The sequence below is a fragment of the Panthera pardus genome, unplaced genomic scaffold (assembly GCF_024362965.1).
Source record: "Panthera pardus isolate Hobbes unplaced genomic scaffold, ASM2436296v1 HiC_scaffold_13, whole genome shotgun sequence".
Classification (NCBI taxonomy): Eukaryota; Metazoa; Chordata; class Mammalia; order Carnivora; family Felidae; genus Panthera; species Panthera pardus.
The window spans coordinates 8,202,604-8,222,125 of record NW_026526688.1 but is presented as its reverse complement, the minus strand read 5'-3'; the positions used below and the strand labels follow the sequence as shown (position 1 = coordinate 8,222,125).

Below are 19,522 nucleotides of genomic sequence, written 5' to 3'. Positions count from 1 at the left end.
TACCAATCAATATATATATATACTTATGTGTGTGTGTGTGTATATATATATATATATATATATATGTATGTATATATAAAGAGAGAGGGAGAGAGGGGCACAGTTGTACTTTATAAGTTGGGTACAAAACAGCTCTTAGTAAATCACTGGATTTTGTCTTACCATGTAAACTTGTCACTTAAAGGAGTTCCTTTGGAAAGAAACTATTTATTTTGTAAGTATAGATGTTTCACATACCACATTTTCTTAAATTGAGATGCTTTCCTAGTAGATATTATGTGGTTAATGTTGGAGAAGGAGGAGAAGATGAGAAATGGAAAAAAAGTGAATCTCTTGTTTCTCAAATTCCCTGTAATTGGACCTAATAGGGGTGGTTAGCACGTCTCTTGACCTTTTCTATTCCCAGCTTTGACTCTGCGTGACCTGTCTTACACTTTCTGATGATAATATGGTCTATTTTTCTTGTAATTCACTAAGTCTTTCCATACATTCTATCCCTTGTCATCCTCATAACTGTCCTCTACAAAGTCGATGGCGTTAATGCTTCTTTTGCAAAGAAGGAAACAGTTGAAAATGTAGAGGAACTCACTCAAGGTTCCTGATCTAGTTAGAGGAAAGTGAAAACACGAGCCCTGGCATTTTGATGTTGCTTCTGACATCACTCATCCTGACCATTTTGTGGGATTTTGTTTCTTTGGCTTATAGTATGAAGCAAGTAGTGTCCTTGTTCCGGAACTATCTCTGCTTCTGGTTTCAGCCTCTCTTTCAGGGTCTTTGAGATAATCCCGGCGAGACACAGAATCCCTTAGTGCCCTGTGCTGCTCCCCACCACGCCCCGCCCTCACCGTCCACGGGATATCCTAAACAGATTCAACATTGACTTTGCCACCAGGTTGGTTCGTTACCAGCCTGTAAGCCTCTTGGAGACACAGATTCGTGTCATCCTCGGAGCCCAGAGAAGTGCCTAGCATGTGGCAGGGACTCAAATAATCAAGGAAGGAAGGAACAAATGAAGGAGGAAAAAAGGAAGGTAGAAAGCAGGAGGATTCACAATCACTCAAGTCCGTGGATTTTATTACCACTTTCCACACAGGCTTTTGCGTATTCTTGTCAGGCCTCTCCCGGTGGTGTGGACCCATATGGACACTACGTATATGTTCATGGAGAGGCTCTGGGAGTTAATTCTCAAGGAAAAATGAAGACAGAAAATCAATACTGTCCAGAATCGAAATCTATAACAATGCCCTCCACTCCTTGTCCTTCTGAATCAGACTTACTGTCCCTTTTCCCTGGTTCCTTTTTACCTCCTGGATTGCCACTAACTGTCCTCCTTGAACAAAACAAACCCTTTCCCTTGTCTCTTTTTCACTGACTCGTACAGCGTACCTGTCTTCAGGTATCTTATTCATCATCGCCTACGAACCCAGACCGCTTCCCTTCTGGTGAGGGATGCTATCTGTTTACTCTTTGATTTTCTACCTTCAGGGAATGCATTTTTTTTTCTTAAAATTTTTAACTTTCTGAGCCAAACTTCAAATATTACTAAATGTTCATCCTTCGTTCATTTTAAACCGGGTGCTCCTTAGGGCACCGCGAAGCGTGTGTCACAAACAGAAAACACCCGAAACGCCATACGTCAGAATGATAACTGAGAGGAGATGACTCTCTTGTCTTCTCTGAAGGAGGTCAGAAAATTGTCAAGTGTCAGAAGGTGTCACGAGAAGGGGTTTGGCTGACGTAAAACTTAGATCGGTACATGCTGGGAACAATACCTCTGGATGTTAGCTCTTCACCCTTCAGGCCTGGGCCCCAAATTCTGCCGTGTCTGTTTTAGTTTACCAAAGTGGTAGGAATGATACACATAAAACATTTTTTTTTTTTAATCTTGCTTTTGCCCATCACGCAACTGGCTTCTTTGTACCGGGGCGGCTGAAGGATTGCAGGGGGCAGGGGGATTGGTTTATGTCGGTGTCAGGATAAGGAAGCACAAGGGCAAAACGGAGCAGTGGCCCTTACAGCCAGGGGTAGACACAGATTGGACAGACACACAAGGACAGAGCGGCCCCTGGGACACCGGAGCTGGCCCGCCCGGGCGTACGTGAGGCTGCCCGCTCACACCGAGCTCGAGTTGAGGCCAGCACACCTGGGACTCCTGACTTTCTGTGCTTCCTGCTCGAAGCCCTGCTCCTCCAAGTGCGTTCAACATGGCAGACACAGACGTCAGCGCGCCTCTCCCTTCAATGTCAACGTAAAACCCGCAGCTGCTGCCGACGCCTGACCCTTCCGTGAACACACGGTTCGCGGGGGTAAAACCATTTGTGGCTAGAACTATGGGGAGGAGAAGGATTATGTGTAAAATTGTTCTTACGTTAAGTCCTTGTCCGTGGCGCGTATCAGATTTTCTCCCCAGCAGCTGTCGGGCTCAGACTAGAGAACACGGGTTGCCCATTTCATTCCTTGTATGGGTTTGTGGACCTGTGTAAATTTCAGGCTGTCAGTCGGCAGGGACAGAACGTTGTAACCAAGTGGGGAAAGAGAAGGAAGGACGAGGAAAGTGTCGTTTTATGAGAATCCGAGAGCAAACACCAACTCCGGTCTCTGTCCGACGGCACGGGCTGTCCGGAGCCCTTGCGATCATGAGCTCATTTAGCCCTTACAGAAACCTTATGGCGTAGGGGCCAGAGGTCGTTAGATCTGTTTTTGCCTTCCTGGTTTTATGCTCACCGGTTTCGTGTGTCTGCCCACAATGTCGAGGGCAGATGGAAAGAACACTGGTGGGGAGCGGACAATCCTGGCTGGTTCCCGTCTTGCTTCGCTGGTAATGTGCTGGATGACCTTGAGGGCAGCACCTACCCTCTCTGAACTTCGGTTTCTGTACCTGCAAAATCAAGAAGTTAGACAAAATCAGTGGGTTTTGAAGGCTTTTTTTTTTTTTTTTAAGCCACTGACATTTTCTCTGATGCTCCAGAGGCTCGATTTAGCCGATAGAGCGGTCGCTGTGCTGTCTGAAGGCAGAGCCCCAGGCTTTGCCCGCACGCTCCACGGTGGGTCTGCTGGCCTCACGGGGCTCCTTTGAAACCATCCATCAATCACTGAAGTCCGTGGGATCTGAGACCTCTCTTCGCTCTGAAACACTATGATTCTTTCATGTTATTTTGCCTGTTGGTGAATCATTTTTGACCAGAGGAGTTTTCAGCACAGAGAACCCGAGTTACCTTTTGCAGAACATGGAGAATGTGCTCAACTGAACTGCTCAGAACTGTCATGAGTCACCGCAGAACACATAATGACAATTATTTTAGAACAGTCCCTGTGGTCTTACAGACAGACATGCTTTCAGTGAGTCACTTCAGTGGTCCCCCAAAGTCCCCTGAAACATATGGTTAGTGACTTTCCTCTGCAGCCACGCTGGGGTAGTGCTCTGTCCCGTGGTCCCCTCCCTCTCCCTGGCTGGCATGCACACTTGCGGTTCGAAGAGAAAGCCCATGGGTCATCTCGGGGACTCTGTCCCGGAGAGGCGAACGGGTAACGTTTCTGCACGAACGGGAGAAGAGCCTTACTGGTCTCATGCACGGAGCAGACGCTCAGCAGATTCAGGCAGGCGGGTGAGCAGGGGGCCCCCCGGGTCCTGCTGCTCGGAGTGTTGGGAGCCAAGTGCGACCCTTTCTCTTATTGGACCGTTAGGTTTGCTGCTAGCCCCCTCCTCTACTTAAAATCCTTTTGGCTGGCCTCCTTTTGTTGATTAGTATTTTTGTAATCATAAACTACATCAGGAAAAAAAAGAAACAGAACACAATTATAGACATTTATAAATGACTATAAAGCAGATGGGCACCTGAGTGGTCCAGTCAATTGAGCATTGAACTCTTGATTTCTGCTCAGGTCATGCATGATCTCTGAGTTGTGGGATCGAGCCCTGCATCAGGCTCCACACGGAGCATGGAACATGCTAAGATCCTCTCTTTCTCTCGCTCTCACAAAAATTTTTTTAATAATAAAAAAGTAAAAGATTGTATAGTAGACACCTGTTTAACCACCATCTACATCAAGAAATAGAACATCCTAGAACCTCAGAAGGCATCCAGGTGTCCCCTTTCCATCCCGAACATCCTATTTTATTCTGACAGGGGGTGGGTGGACAGAGGGTGACTACTTTTCTGGTGATCATCTTCTTGTCTTTCTTTAAGGGCTTCATTGCCCTGAATATACCTCAAGTAGAGACAGTTTGGTTGAGCCTGCTTTTAAATTGTATATAAATTGAACCATTCTCTAAATATATGTTCCTGGTTTACTTTCTTCACCGAACAGCATGAGAGAAACATTTATCTATGTGTATCTGGAGTTCATTCATTTTCAGCGCTGTAAATTCCAAATTTGGCTTAACTAGGAATCATACGGAGATAAACATTGAGTACACGCAGGTTTGTGCAGCGCTAGGAGGAGAATCGCCAGGTCATACAGCATGTATAACTTTGGCTTTTTAGTTGGTGTTACACTGTTTTCCAACGTGATTTTATCTACAGTGAAACCCGCAGTGTATGAGAATTCACAGTCCCTCCCATTACTGCTAATACGTGGTATTGTCCGTATTCTTAATTTTTGCCAATCTAGCGGGCACGCAGATTATGTGGTTTAATACAACCGTGTGGCTTAATTTTCATTTCCCTAATAATGCCATTTTCATATGCTTATTGGCCATCTGTTCTTCCACTATTGTGATGTGTGTACCAAATATTTTGCCATCTATTCTGTTAGGTCTTCTGCCCTGTTTTTCTTGGATTTTAGAAGTTATTTATATATTCTAACAATTAAATCAAAAATGAAAAAAACTTAAAGATACTACTTACAAATATCTTTTGTGGCTCAGCTTCCCACTTTTTATGGTTTTTCTTTTGGCGAATAGACGCTCTTTATTTAAAAATACTCAAATTTAGGGGTGCCTGGGTGGCTCAGTCGGCTGAGCGTCCGACTTTGGCTCAGGTCATAATCTCGCGGTCTGTAGGTTCAAACCCCGCGTCGGGCTCCGTGCTGACAGCTCAGAGCCTGGAGCCTGCTTTAGTCTCCCTCTCTCTCTCTCTGCCCCTCCCCTGCTCATGTTCTGTCTCTCTCTTTCAAAAATAAACATAAAACATTAAAAAAAATTTTTAAATAGTCAAATTTATAAATATTTGCCATTTCGGTTAACACTTTTTATGTAATTTACTTTAAAAATTCCTGCCATACTTCAAGATAATGAAAATATTTTTTTCTTTTAAATTTATTTATTTATTTTTGAGAGAGTGCCCTCACCCATATGCACACAGGCATGGGGGAGGGACAGAGAGAGAGAGGGGAAGAGAGAATCCAAGTAGGCTCCGAACTGTCAGTGCAGAGCCTGACGTGGGCATCCATATGGGGCTCGATCCCATGAACCATGAGATCATGACCCGAGCCGAAATCAAGAGCCCGACACTTAACCGAGCCATCCAGGCGCCCCCGAAAGTATTTTTCTGTATTTTCTTCTTAAAGCTTTCCTTTCAAATTATCCATTTGCAAATGACCTTTTGAGTGGTAAGCCCCTTTTTCCAAGTGGGTAGCCAATTATATTCCTCCCAGTTAGTAGGAAGTCAGTCACACATTCTGTCAACCATGGTCACTGCCGCAGCCCTTCTGTGTAAGTAGAGTGTCTGTTCATACAAAGGTCTGTTTATGGGCTCTCTTCCTGGGTACATCTCTCCAGACCTAAACCACACTACGTTGGTTTCTACCGCTTTCAAATATCTTGATACCTGGTTGGATAAGCCTTCCTCTCCCCCTGCCATTTTGTTCTGTCTTCTCAGTGGCTTTGGCCATCCTCAGTAATTTGTAATTCCAAATTTTAGAAGCAACTTCTGTGGTTCACAAAACACCTGTCGGGTTTTTTGTTGTGATTCATTTAACCTGTCAATCGTTTATTACAAGGATATTCATATCTTTGCAGTACTTGCCCTTCCAATGACTAAACATGATATATTTCCCCATTCATTCAGGTTTTCTTTAATGTCTCTCAGTAAGGTTTTATTATTATCCCCTGAGGAGGTCTTACATATTTTTGTTGAATTCATTCCTGGGTATTAAATTGTTCTATGGTACTGTGAAAAGTGTCTTGTTAAATTGTTTCATTTTCCATCTCTATACTGTAGGCGTAGAGAAATACAATTAATTTTGATATATTAATTTTATACTCAGCGAACTTGCCAAACTTTCATTAATTCTAATAGGAGTCTGTAGGTGCTGTGGGGGTTTTTTAGGTAGAAAATCATATTATTTGTGACTAATGCCGGTTGTGTTTCTTCCTTTCTAATTGTTACGCCATTCTTTCTTTTTCCTCAGTTATTCTGTGGATTAAAACCTTCAGTACAGTGTTTGATGGAGGGGTGATAATTAGTGTCTGTTTTTAAGTTTTTCCATCCAGAGGGAAAGTTTTCAACATTTTGCCATTAAGTATAATGTTTCCTGAAGGTTTTTGTTTCTTTGGTTTTGTAGACAACCTTTACCATTTTTAAGGAAGTACCTTATTATTTTTGTGACGTTAGCTGAGTGTTGTTCTGTCTTTATTAACCCAGCAGTTTCTAACTGTGCATACATCTGGGCATCCTGTTTACTTAAGGAGCACTTAGTTCTGCAAATGCATTTTTCTTTTTTAGCATTCCTCATATCATCAATGATGGAGTTCACATTTTCGCCTAATTATCAGTACACAGGGCCCAGACTCCCCTCGTAAGTGACACACTGGCATATTCTGTGGTTGTGTCTGGGGCAGTCATACTGGTTTAAACTATCTGATCTTTCAAAGAGTCCATCCCTTACTTCCTGGACCCATGGAATGCACCTGCCTGCTAGATGGTCTGGAAAATTATTCTTTTTTAAGATGAGTTTTTTTCAACTTTTAAAAATCTTGTCTCAGAAAAACCCGATTTAGCAGTGTCATTCTTCCTTTCTCCTATTACATCCTGGCCCATCAACTGTCTTCAAAGTGCCCATAAAAGGTTTAAATAACCATTATTAATTTTTTTTCCTTTTTCAAGTTTTCATTTAAATCCAAGTTAGTTAACACACCGTGTAATGTTAGTTTCGGGTATAGAATTGAGTGATTCATCACTCACATCCAACACTCAGTGCTCGTCACAAGTGCCCTCCTTATTAAATCTATGCCAAGGTCAACTTTGGGATCTTTCTGTGTTTTATTATGTTTGCATAGTTTTCTGTAATATGCTTTATTGCTTCCAGGTAATGAACTGTGGAGTAATTAAGGTGATCTGGAAACTCCTGACAAGCCAGGTTAAGAGGACAAACTATAAGGAGGGTGGTGGCTGAAGCGAGGCATGGGTCATTTTCACTGAAGTGATTGTTCAGTTTGGCTGTTTTCACTGGGTAGCAAGAGAAGGTTGAGGTGTATTAAAGAGCTAGCCAGTTTTCGGGAAAGACTTTTTCTCTGCACTGGATATGAGGTCTTGTTTCTAAAGAGAGGTTCTAGGTATAAGTCATATATAGTAATGTAGAGTGATAATTGGCAGATAATGATTAGCAATGTATGTATTTTGTGCTACAGATGTCAGTAGCTATGGACGTACATGTGGTTTACAGCTGGTACCCCAGGGAACAAGGGAATTTGTGCTTTGGGGTATGAGACATGTGTCCCTCCAAACTTGTACTTGAAATATGTCACTTCTGCAGACAAGATAAGGTCTATAATTTTATTCCAGCTTTCTTTAGTGTTGGAGTTGGAATAAAATAATAGGCCCAGAGTTAAAAAAAATACAGTATATAACTTTCAGAGGAGAGTAGGGGAAAATGGAATTATAAAATTAATCAAACCAAAATAACTAAAGAAAGAGAACAAAGAAACAGAAAAGGTGGGGAAAAGACAAAGTACAGAACTAACATGGGAAAAATAAATCTAACTATAAGTAACTAAATAGATCAGTAATTTAAATAATAATTTTAAATAAATAAGTTGAGTTCTCTTGTTTAAAGATAACCATTTTCAGATTTGTTAGGTAATAGCCAGCAATACATATTTTTTAATGACTCGTCTAAAAAATAAGGATTCAGAAAAGTTGAATAGACCCAAGAGAAATATTACCTGCAAGTGTATCACCATATTAATATGGGATAAGACTTACAGGCAGGGGCACCTGGGTGGCTCAGTCGGTTAAGCGTCTGACTCTTAATTGCGGCTCAGGTCATGATCTCACGGGATCTTCGTGGGATTGAGCCCCACATCAGGCTCCACACCACCGATAGGCTGGGATTCTCTCTGTCTCTCTACCCCTCCCCTACTTGCATGCTCTCTGTATCTTCCCTCCCCCACTCTTTCTCTCCCTCTCTCTGTCTCTCTCAAAAATAAATAAACTTGGGGCGCCTGGGTGGCTCAGTCAGTTAAGCGTCCGACCTCAGCTCAGGTCACGATCTCGCGGTCCGTGAGTTTGAGCCCCGCGTCGGGCTCTGGGCTGATGGCCCAGAGCCTGGAGCCTGCTTCCGGTTCTGTGTCTCCCTCTCTCTCTGCCCCTCCCCCGTTCATGCTCTGTCTCTCTCTGTCTCAAAAATAAATAAACGTTAAAAAAAATAAAAAAATAAAATAAACTTAAACAAACAAAAAAAAACTTCCTCCAAAACACATCCAAGAGCAGAGGATATAACCTGGGGTGTCTACCAAGCATTATAGGTAGAAATATTTCTAATAGGTGAACCATGACAGCAGAGAAAGCCAAGGACAAGTCCCCAGCTCCTTTCATGGAGTTAGTAACCATTACATCTGGTGGCTTTGTACCACGTCAGCTTAGTTATGCCAAAACTGCTTCCCAGGATTCCCTTTCTCGTGTTGGTCTGGGTTGGGATTGGGCAGAGGAGAACTTTGTAGAACATCGGATGGCAGAGTAGAGGAGCTGCCGCTTTTACAGTCCACGTTTGTGCCATCCTGCTTGTACGTGTCACTGGTCATCTGGCAATGTCAGATCTACAGCTAGTTCAGCTCCCTCCAGGCTGTCCACTTGGGTTCCAGAGTCCCGGGCCAGCTGTGTGTGCGTTCTGGGGTGAAAGGCACCAGTTCTCCTCCCGGCACCAACATCCCTGAGGAGACAGGGATGTCTACCCCAGAGACAGACAAACGCTGTTCCAGGTTTTCCTCAAGGCTTCAAGTACACCTTTGCTCTCCCTAACTTCACATTCGGCTCTTGTTACCACGGTCAGCCAGACAGCCTATGGTAACTTCAAGCCCAGCACACCTGCAAAGACAGCAGCCTCACAGAGATTCTTAACCTGCAACTACAGAGGCAGGTTAACTAACTGCTACAAAAAATTCCTCATTCTGGAACATTCCGAGTGATCAGAGTTTAACGGATACGTTACTCAAACTTGAAAAAGTCAGTAAAGGAAAGGCAAATTAGAGGAAGTCAATCTTACTCATGAACATAGCTGCAAACATCTTAAATAAAATATCAGCAAACCGAATCTAGCGTGAAGCATCAGCTTTCTAAGAAATTTTTATGATAAGGGTGCCTGTTTTAAATAACATCCTGGCCCATAGATTGAGCGGAAAGATAACACCCTGTTACGAGATACAACCTTGCTTTGGCAGAAGTACACAATCAAACCTGCAAAAATCACCCTGGGATTATTCTGAAGCAAACCCAGACATATCACTTAATCAGTAGAGATTGGACGATGCCAGAATGGATGTAGAGAGAACAGTTAGTATCTGTTACAGTACAGGAATATCCAGTAGCGTGGTCTAAGCCTTTGACCCAAGGGTGATGCTATTGGAGATGAATGAATATGGACATAATCAAAGGAAACTGGGGAAGAAATTTGGCATGGTGAAGCAATGGATCAGCTTATGCATTTGAATGCCCTGGGCTAATGGCAATTAACTTTATCAAGGGATTTTCAGTGCATTATTGCGCATCTAGGAATTGTCATTCATTTCTTTGTCCGTTAAACGGGCACTTACCTAGGGAAAAAGGAAGTAAAATTCAACTGAACAAAGCTGTACTCAGGGACTGTCCAAATCATCCAGCTTCATCACCCCTGGTAAAACCTTCCAGAACCTAAGGACTGTTGATAAGGATATTTGAGAGACTTCTATGTTTCCAGAATAATGCTGCTTGCAATTACAGTAAAACCTTGGTTTGCGGGCATAATTCGTTTCAGAAACATGCTTGTAATTCAAAGCACTCTTATATCAAAGCGAATTCCAAGGACCGTTGGCTCAGCTGTGATCATGTGACATTGGGCGTCACGTACTACTCGTATTGCAAGACATCGCTTGTTTATCAAGTTAAAATTTATTAGAAATGTGTGCTGATCTTGTGGAACACGTGCAGAGCAAGTTACTTGCAATCCAAGGTTTTACTGTACTTCAAAATTTGTAGCTTCTTTCCTTCTCTTTTAAAAAATTTCTCATTTCTAATATTTTAAGTATTTTCTCATTTTTTTGTAATTTTTATGGGAAAATGGCTGATCTGTTATATATCAACCAGCATTTCTTTCTTTGTGACCAGTAGACTCACCTCTGACACAGGACAGACATTTTTTGAGTCCGCAGCTGTTCTAGTCTGCATTTTTTGTTGCTTAATTTTTATTAGCTGATTTTCTTTGGTTGGTTGTTTTATTTTGTTTTGCTTACAAAGTAGCAAAGTTATATCCAGTAGACCAAGAACTGTTTTATATACACCATAGACACTGAGCAACTAGTCAACCATGAATATTTGTGGTGTTTACCAGTAAGTGAATGCTGGAGCATTGTGTGTTTTTAATTTGCTTTTGAACTTTACTACTAAATGGAAAGGCAAGATTTGATGAAAAAGGCGTGAATGACGCATTTATATTTACAATTCTACATTGGCCAGGATGATACCGTAAAAACTAACATTATTCGAGGGCTAACTGTATACCAGGCATGGTTCTGATTTATATATTAATTCATTTAATTCTTACAGAAATCCTGTGAGGTAGGACTGTTATCCCATTTTCCAGATGAGGAAATTGAGGCACAAAGAAATGAGGTAACTTTCTCAAGGTAACACATTTATCGTTTGCCCCCTCTGGGGTATGGACCCAGATTTGGTCATTTGAGGGCAGTATTGAGGCCCCTAACTACTACTCTGTGTTGGAATGAATATCTCTATTAGAAAGTGGATCTCCTGAGATCTGTTAAGCCAAGTGTAGATATGTTGCTGATGTATGTGGAGTTGGGAAACAATAGTTACATCAGTGGGAGTTTTAAATATTTTAGTTCTGTTTATTATGGCTGAAAAACAAAATTAGAAGTGTATATACCTTCTTGCACAGATATGTTCAACAGAAGTCTGGAGAAATGTTGAATCCTTTTTTCAAAGACAGAATTGGTATCTTTGGCTAGATTCTCTGTATTTTTTTCCTTTCTCAATGGCATCTTCTACTGTAATGTCATTTCTTCTTTATTGGGAATCACTATTTACCGCTTATTATTTATTTAACTTCAGTGAAAATTGTATGCAAATCAGATATTTTGTGGACACTTCTTGAAGTTAAGGGGCATCACTGCAACCTAGAGATGGGAACTTCCAAGATTGTCATGACTCTAAGAGTCCCTGATTCCTGGACATACAGAGGCTTCTTAGACAGTGAGTGAGGTTCATGTAATTCTGAAATGCTATGTAGAATTTAAGGTTCAAGCAGTTGGCGACTGTCTTTTCATCTTTGTGTACCCAGGATACAGCATCTAGTAGACACCTAGGAGATACTGAGCGAATGAATGAATGAACGAATGATATTTTATCAACTTACTCCTTCATTATGCAACTAGAAATTAATATACTTCAGTAGTTTGAGTTTATGCTAGCCTTTCATGGTTTAAAATCTTAGGGATTTTTAATTTAAATTGTATTTTACTTTTTTCTCTCCACATATAGGGATTACTTGTGCCTTTAAGAAAATCACGTACATCTTTTGGTACAGTGAAAAATATCCCAAATCCAGGGACATCTTTTATTTTATAATGTTGAAAATGATATTTTAACTATTTTGAGAAGATTTTAACTCTCAGTACTAATAAATATTTGAGTATGGTAGAAATCACCCGTAAGTGACAGCTAACAGAGAATTACTCTTCACTGTTAAGTTTCCTGGACGTTGGGGATGGGTACGTTTTCCTCAATAGAAGCCCCTTCCATTTTGTTTCAGGATCTACAATAAAATGTTTTGTGCAAGGGTATAATTTAACCGGATTTTATATTTACGCTTACACTTAAAAAAAAATCATACCAAAACAAGTTGGTAATATTGAAAACACCTCCTTACGTAATATTGATTCTCAAAGTCTTGCACACCCAGGCTGATAAAGTATCCACTGTGGTTAGGCACTGTGTTATACGTGTGGCTGTGTCGTCGTCCTAACCGTATATTCTCTAATTGCGATTTTTCAGACCCCTGGGGCCTTACCTAACCACTCAGTTGCAACTAAGAGAGGAGCTGTCCTGGACCACAAGATGTCACTCTAGGTCTCCCAGCAACCTTTAGAGGAGCAGCGAATGACCCTTGGACAAAGGTTAACTGTTAGATAACAATCACTCTGCTTTTCCCCAAGACACTCATGTCAGGTTTGCCCTCAGACCTCAACTGCCCTCACTCCCCATCACTAGGCCAACAGAGTTAGGTACTCATGTTTCAGTAAAATAGAAGAGAAAACAAAATGGAGCGACAAGAGTGGGGCTCAGAGACGACGTTTCTGAGACACATGTACGTGTGGCCTGGCAAAGACACCCATGGCAAAACAGCCTCCCAGAACTGAACAATGCCCTGTTCCTGATGAGACTTTGCAAGGGTGGAAATTTGGCAGTAACAGGTACAAGGGAATCTAACATACCTGTGTGATGATTTAAGAGGAAGATATTTTCTTGTACTTCACAAGCCATTGGTACTTTAGAGAAGACAAACATTTTCTTTTCAGGGATGGGAACCTTGACGTTTTTAAAAAGACGTTTAGAAAGCAGAGAGATCACAGACTTTGTCCTAAGAGAAAGGAGGTAAACACGATCAATTTAGGTATTCTTCTAGAAGGCAATTTGTGAACGGAGTTGTTCTTCGAAAAATAAAGATTGCCAACATGTATTTGATGGTATATCAGAATGACTGCGTTTTGTATGATTATGATAGTGTAGTTCTGATCACCAAGAGTCTTCATCTTTTAGAGGTGTGGACCGAAGTATTTATGGATCAAATGGTATAATGAGGTTTGCTTCAGAGTGATGCTAGGAGTGGGGTAGGATGGGTGACAGAAGGAACAAGACTAATTGCGAGTTGCTAACTGTGGAATCGGGTGGTGGAGAGCATCCGGGTTTAAAACATTCCATAGTCGTAAGTGGGGGAAACTGCCACCTGGATCTGAGCGGGCGTCTGTTCATCCTGACCTGTTTCCCAAGATTCAGGTGGTAGCCCAGCACTGCCTTTTGGAACCAGGGAGGTCCTGCAGTTTGTGATTGGTTGTGCGAGCCAAAAAAAGTTTCCATTTGTGTCCCAAATATAATTTTAAAACTGTCAGAAGTTGATCCCACTATCTCGTTTTTCAGAATTTCTTGAAAAAGTTTATTCACTCCCAACGGTGTCTTGGATGATTGTATATAGTTCTAGCATAATCCCTCTTAGATTTCAACTTCTCATTTTGAAATTTCTAAGGTACTCAGATTGCTCTCCGGTAGAAGTGCCTTTAGCTTTTTGATGATTTCCAGTGCTCTTTGAAATTTTTCCAGTCTTCACAGCACTTTTTCACTGAGGATTGGCAACCAGCCCAAACATAGGTCCCCGACTTTTCAGACACATCAGCGTTGGTTAAAATGGGAATAGAGTGGCCCTGTTTCGTTTCCTTTATCCTTCCTAAAAGATGTAGAATTTTACGTTAGCCTTTGTGGGGAGTAGTAGTATGTCATCTCTGATCCCTAGTGAACTCACATGCTTTTTCTGAGGCATAGTAATGCAGAATCTGTTATCTTACTTGGAATGTAATTTTTATTATTTCCAGCAGCGTTGTATCGAATACTAGTTTACTTTAAGACTTCTGCCCAATGATATCCTTCAGCCTATCCAGTCCACTTTTACACTGACACAAGGAAAGATGCTAGATTCTTCTACATATCCAGATGTTTCACAGTGCGCTCATGTTTACATAATGACAGACATCCAGCATTCAAGTGATTTGGTCCGAAACACATTCACTTCACTGTGCATTTTTTAAATGAAATCATACAGTTGAGCTACTCCATAGATTTAGTATTTTGTTCCTTATTTTTTCCACTAAATTAATTGTCACAACATTTTCCTTCCATTTCCTGCAGTCGTTTCTTAAAATTACTTTCGCTTTGGATGCGCTGAAAATTTGTGAAAGAAGTGATTATTATTCCCTTAGTCCATTTGATTATATGTGTGAATTATTATATGTATTCTGCAAGCCAGCACACATCTGAGTTAACTACGTGTGTAGTTATGATGCGATCCCATGGCTTGTTTTCTCCCCGATGGCTTGTTTTCTCCCCACGGCACTAGAAATTTATTACTCCCCACGGACTACAGAAAGCCTTCTTGAAGTACTGATGCATTCTTGTGAATGCCATTATTCAAATCACTCTTTAACTTTTTTTGTTTGCTTTGAACGCCCCCTGTTCAAGAGGTACAGTGCTAGGTCTATGAAATAACAGAGGTATGCACTCTGATCACACAACCCAGAGGGGACAGCCATGGAAATGATGACGATATCTGGTGTCCAAAATTTTTTAAGAACAAAAATGATCCCAATTCTCACAATAAAGCCTCCTATGTTTATCTTGCAACAATAAAAGTACAAAGCCAAAAAGTCAAAAGCGTAAAACTGAATTTTTTTTTAAACAAAAAATTAGTATTTATTCTTACCGTGCGGCTTGTATAGATCAGCACACTCCCCTGTGGCCACCACCTGGGGACAAAGAACCTACAGTTAGTGACAACTGGACATGGAGAGGGAACGGACTGAATAAGCCCCTTCATCGACCACCCTTCAGCCTTCTCAAACCCCTAGGAATGTGCCCCCCATACAGACTGCCTCAGCTCAGTTGGCCCTGAGCTCATTTTCCTGGGAAGGTGTGGCCTCCTTTGTGGTAATGTAATATGCGTCCAGCTCATATACCCTTGCCCTTTGTATGTCAGTCATAGAATCCCAATCAAAGAATGGGATCAAAGAATGTTAGAGCCAGAAGACGGTCATCTTATCCAAGTTCTTCATTTTACAGAAGAGGTATCATTAAGCTGCTTGCCTCAGATCACATAGTTCGTAGGATTAAAGCTTAATTCAAGATAAGGAAAAGATATTGGTGTTTATTAGCGATGACTTGGAGGTAAATACTGGCAAGGTAACCTGGCGGCAACTATTAACGGGGTAGCGCATGGGAAATAATTTTACGCATGAAATGTTTTTGTTCTTACCCAGCTTGTTATCTAAAGGCAATACCCCAATAATTTTTTTTCCGTATATGCCAACAGAAGGTGGAGTCTAAAAAATAGTGATAAAAAAGTAAAGGGGGTAACAGACTCTATGACCGGTTTTCATCAAGACAGATCTCAATATATTAATACTGTGTAACATGACCGCCAGCTCAGTTAATCCCTGGAGACCAACCATGGTTCCGTCGCTGCTCTTGACTCAGTCATGGACAGCGTACCCTGTTCTAACTTACATGCCAGCAAAAAATACGAGGCACAGGTGCGGTTTTTCCTCTCTACTCTGCTCTGCCTTTTAGGGTGAAAGATCTGTTGTACTTAAATTGACCGCTGACGCCTTTTGGCCTAGAAATGACCTCCAAAAAAATCACAATAGTGAGCTGTGCCTATATAAATAATAACAGGACTGTGATTTTGTAGGGAAGCCAGTTCTAAAGTTAGATTCTTACGAAACGAACATGAGCTACGTACCAGCTGACCCTAATGCACAAACACTGTTTACTCCCGAGGATGAAGAAGAAAGGCTAACCACTCACTGATCACAACAGAGCTTTCTGGCTCTACCGTTCTGTCTGTAGCTGTTTTCAAGGGGCAATTTTACAGGGGATTGACTTGTCAGTAATTCAAATAGGCTTTCATATTTTAAACGTAGAATTCATTTCTGTTCTGCTTCCCAGTAGGAAATGCAGTTTTACACATTTTTCCTTTCTGTATCGTGCAAATAGTTAAATACTTCCGGCCGCTGCTGAGTCTCCACTTTAAAAATAGAAAATGCTACGGCGTTTCTGGCCCATCCCCCACCTGCTCCTTACTAACCCCGCTCCAAGTGTTTCTGAATAGAGCTCAGTATCCAGGCCATTCTCCAGTTAGCACACAGGAATCTTTGTGAAAGTCTCAAGGGAAGGAAAAAGTAGTTGGAAATCCAGTCGCTGGTATTTCTTCTGGCTAGAGCAATTGCGCTTATGATACCTGGTTGTCGCAGACAGAAACGTCTACGACACGATGCCCGCAGATATTGCTGTCGAAACGGACTGCGTACAGCAGATCCTCACGAAAAGAAGGCTAGCGAGTGTAGAAGAACGTTCTACTAAACGAAAAGCTAGCTGGGCTATTCTGACCAGTCAAGGTTAGTATAGCGGCCATTGCAAATCCGTTGGTATCCTGCAGTAAACGATGTTGACCTGTTGTTCGCAAATACTAACTTTAAGCTGTGGGTGCTTTCCAGAACGCGGGTTCCGAAATGTAAACGTATGGCATGGCGAAGGACCGCACTGTTTTCACTTGTTAGTGTATGGACAATGCATCTGTGGACCCATTTCTATGACTGTAGATTAACCACAACGGTAAACTCTTAGCCTCTGGGTTGTTTACCTCTCTGTTTCAGCAGGTGCTTCCAAGTTGGTATGGAAACAAAGAAAGATGCTGTTAAGCAGGAAAAGACTGTTCACAAGCCATCAAAGATGAACATTTTGAATCACTTAAATTGGACCAGAACGTAGGAGGGTGATGGAGGCAAGAAAATGAATAGAATGGGTTCCTTAGAATACGCTGACACAAAGTTATTAATTTTAGGAATTAAAAAATGTGAAACGTATAAAGGAGAATGAGCACAGTACCAGAGGGGAGCTTTGTGAGGAGATTAGTTTTAAAAAGAATACTCTAAATGTAAATTTTAGTGGAACACCAGTATGGTCAATAATAGACCTAACTGTTGGGAATGCAGACTCGAAGGTGACCCTTGTTCCAGGAAACCTCTATTTCCAAAAACGCTGCAAGACTTGCATTTACTGTGTAATAGATGAAATCTGAGAATACTACTGATAAAGTATTACAAATTTTAAAAATCTAAAAGAATACTTTTCAAGAGGATGAAATACTACCACTTCTTTAAAAGACTGAGAAAACTCCCTAATGCTTCCTCCCCAGCACACATTGCCTTTCAGTTACTTTTTAACTGTACAATTATCAATAAAAATTAAGGATAGATTAGCATGAATAGAAAGTAGTTGACTACAAAGAAGACAGTAGTCAGCAAGTGTTTATTGAGCGATTACTGTGTGCTAGGCATTGTGTTAGAGGTTGGAAAGCAGTAATAAGTAGTCTCATCATTTGCACGGTCCTTAGATCCAGGAGGAATTTAGGCAATTATTGTAGAATAAAGAGCATTTTGTTCCTTCTTCAGTGAAGACTAAATTACCTAAATATGCACTTGGCCACAGGTACGAGCAGCATACAAGAGTTCGGCAAGGTGGCTAAAAACAAACAAAAAATATTAATTCAACTGGATGAGTCTCACACATTTTCACTTAAGACAGACTCCAGAGAAAGTTGAAAATAAGCTGTAAAATTATATTTTAAAATCTAATTTCGTGTAGAGAAAATAGAGTTTTACACAATTTTCCTTGACATAGTTTAAATATATTAAAAATAAAAAGGAAATGTCCTATGCTTCAATAAAAAAAAAAAAAAAAAAGTCTTGGCAAACTTTCATTAGATTTAGCTTCAAATGTTTCCAGCACTGTTAATGAGAATGTAAACAGGCCCATTTTGCTGAAGGTAATTTGAGGACATATATCAGAATCTTAAGAATTTACTCTAAGCAGATAATTAGACACATTCACAAAAATAAGAAATAGTATTAATTCCTCAAAACTAAAGGCCACCTAAACATTCAGTAGGAGAGTAACTAAATAATGGTATACCTATACAATGACATATGCATTATAGCCATTTAAAGTGTTGTAGAATTATATCTATAAAACAAAAGGTTAAAAATAATCTGAGCAGTATGGTTGCATCTTGATTAAAAAGTGTGTATTTAGAAAAAAATTAGGAAGTATATACAACAAAAGGTTTGGTTATATTTGGAAAGCAGCATTGTGATTTTTGGTTTTTGATTACAATGTATTTTGATTTTGATTGACAGTGTATTTATTGTCTTATGTAATGTCCCACTTTTATAATTGAATAAGAGAGTACAGCTATTGTTGCTACTATTGCAAATATACATATTATTATATGAGAATGTAGACAACAGTTCCACGGTTCTTTTTCATTTTTAGAAGGTAACACTTCTTAGTGTGTTTAATTAGTTTGTTTTGTAGTATTTATTATGGATCCATTATGGATTAACAGCCTACTAAGTATACTGTATCCTCTGTGGTTGAAGAGAAAATATTATATGATAAAGTTTCACTGAACATTCAAAAGGACTGAGTTTGCTTCCTGGATTTATCAGGTACTGATTTTAACTTGAAGCAAAGCATTTAATCACTGTCTCAGTCTTCTTGGGCTGCCGTAACAAAATACCACAGGCTGGTGGCTTAAACAACAGAAATTAAGTTTCTCATAGTTCTGGAGGCTTAGAGTCTAAGCTCAAAGTGCCCACATAATCAGGTCTTGGTGAGAACTGTCTTCCTAGCTTATAGTTGGCCACCTTCTCACCATATGCTCATATGGACTTTTCTTGGTGCATGATTGTGGAGATAAAGATCTCTCTCTTTTTATAAGTCCACCAACCCTATCAGATTAGGGCCCCATCTTCATGACCTTGCCTCCCCTTAATTACTTCCTAAAAGCTCTATCTCCAAATATAGTCAGCCACATTGGGTGTTAGGGCTTCAGCGTAGGAATTTGGTGGCAGACAAAATAATCCTTAGTCCACTTGTGCTGCTATAAAAAAAAAATACCAGAGACTAAGTAGCTTATAACAGAATTTATTTCTCACAGCTCTGGAGTCTGGAAGTCCAAGATCAAGGTGCCCGCACAGTCATGTTACATGAGGACCCTCTTCCTGGTTCATCACTGGCACCTTCTCACTGTGTCCTCCTGTGGTAGAAGGGCTCGGATGTCTCTGGAGCCATTTTTATAAGGGTACTAGTCCCCAATTTATGAGGGTTCCACCCTTATGGCTTAAATATTTCTCAAAGGCCCCACCTCCAAATACCATCACATTGGGCATCAGGATTTCAACATAGAACTTTATCATTTTAATAATGTCCCCTCCCATCCTTTTCTTCGGCTTTGTGCCGAGGTGGGAGCTGAACGCCAGTGCACT

At 40.8% G+C, this 19,522-nt stretch overlaps 1 protein-coding gene across 3 annotated transcripts in view; it reads left to right on the top strand.

Annotated features, from left to right (window-relative positions):
• Positions 1-19,522, top strand: part of ASB5 (ankyrin repeat and SOCS box containing 5) — a 50,404-nt gene that overhangs the window by 12,751 nt on the left and 18,131 nt on the right. The window contains exon 1 of one of the 3 annotated variants that reach the window (XM_019434255.2): positions 12,579-12,844. The exons of 1 other annotated variant lie outside the window; for it this stretch is intronic. In XM_019434255.2, the coding sequence (XP_019289800.1) occupies positions 12,808-12,844 (37 nt within the window). In that variant the 5' untranslated portion in view covers positions 12,579-12,807. Of the gene's footprint in view, positions 1-12,578; positions 12,845-16,357; positions 16,592-19,522 lie in introns of those variants that run through there. One more of the 3 variants, XM_019434253.2, reaches the window with a different exon arrangement.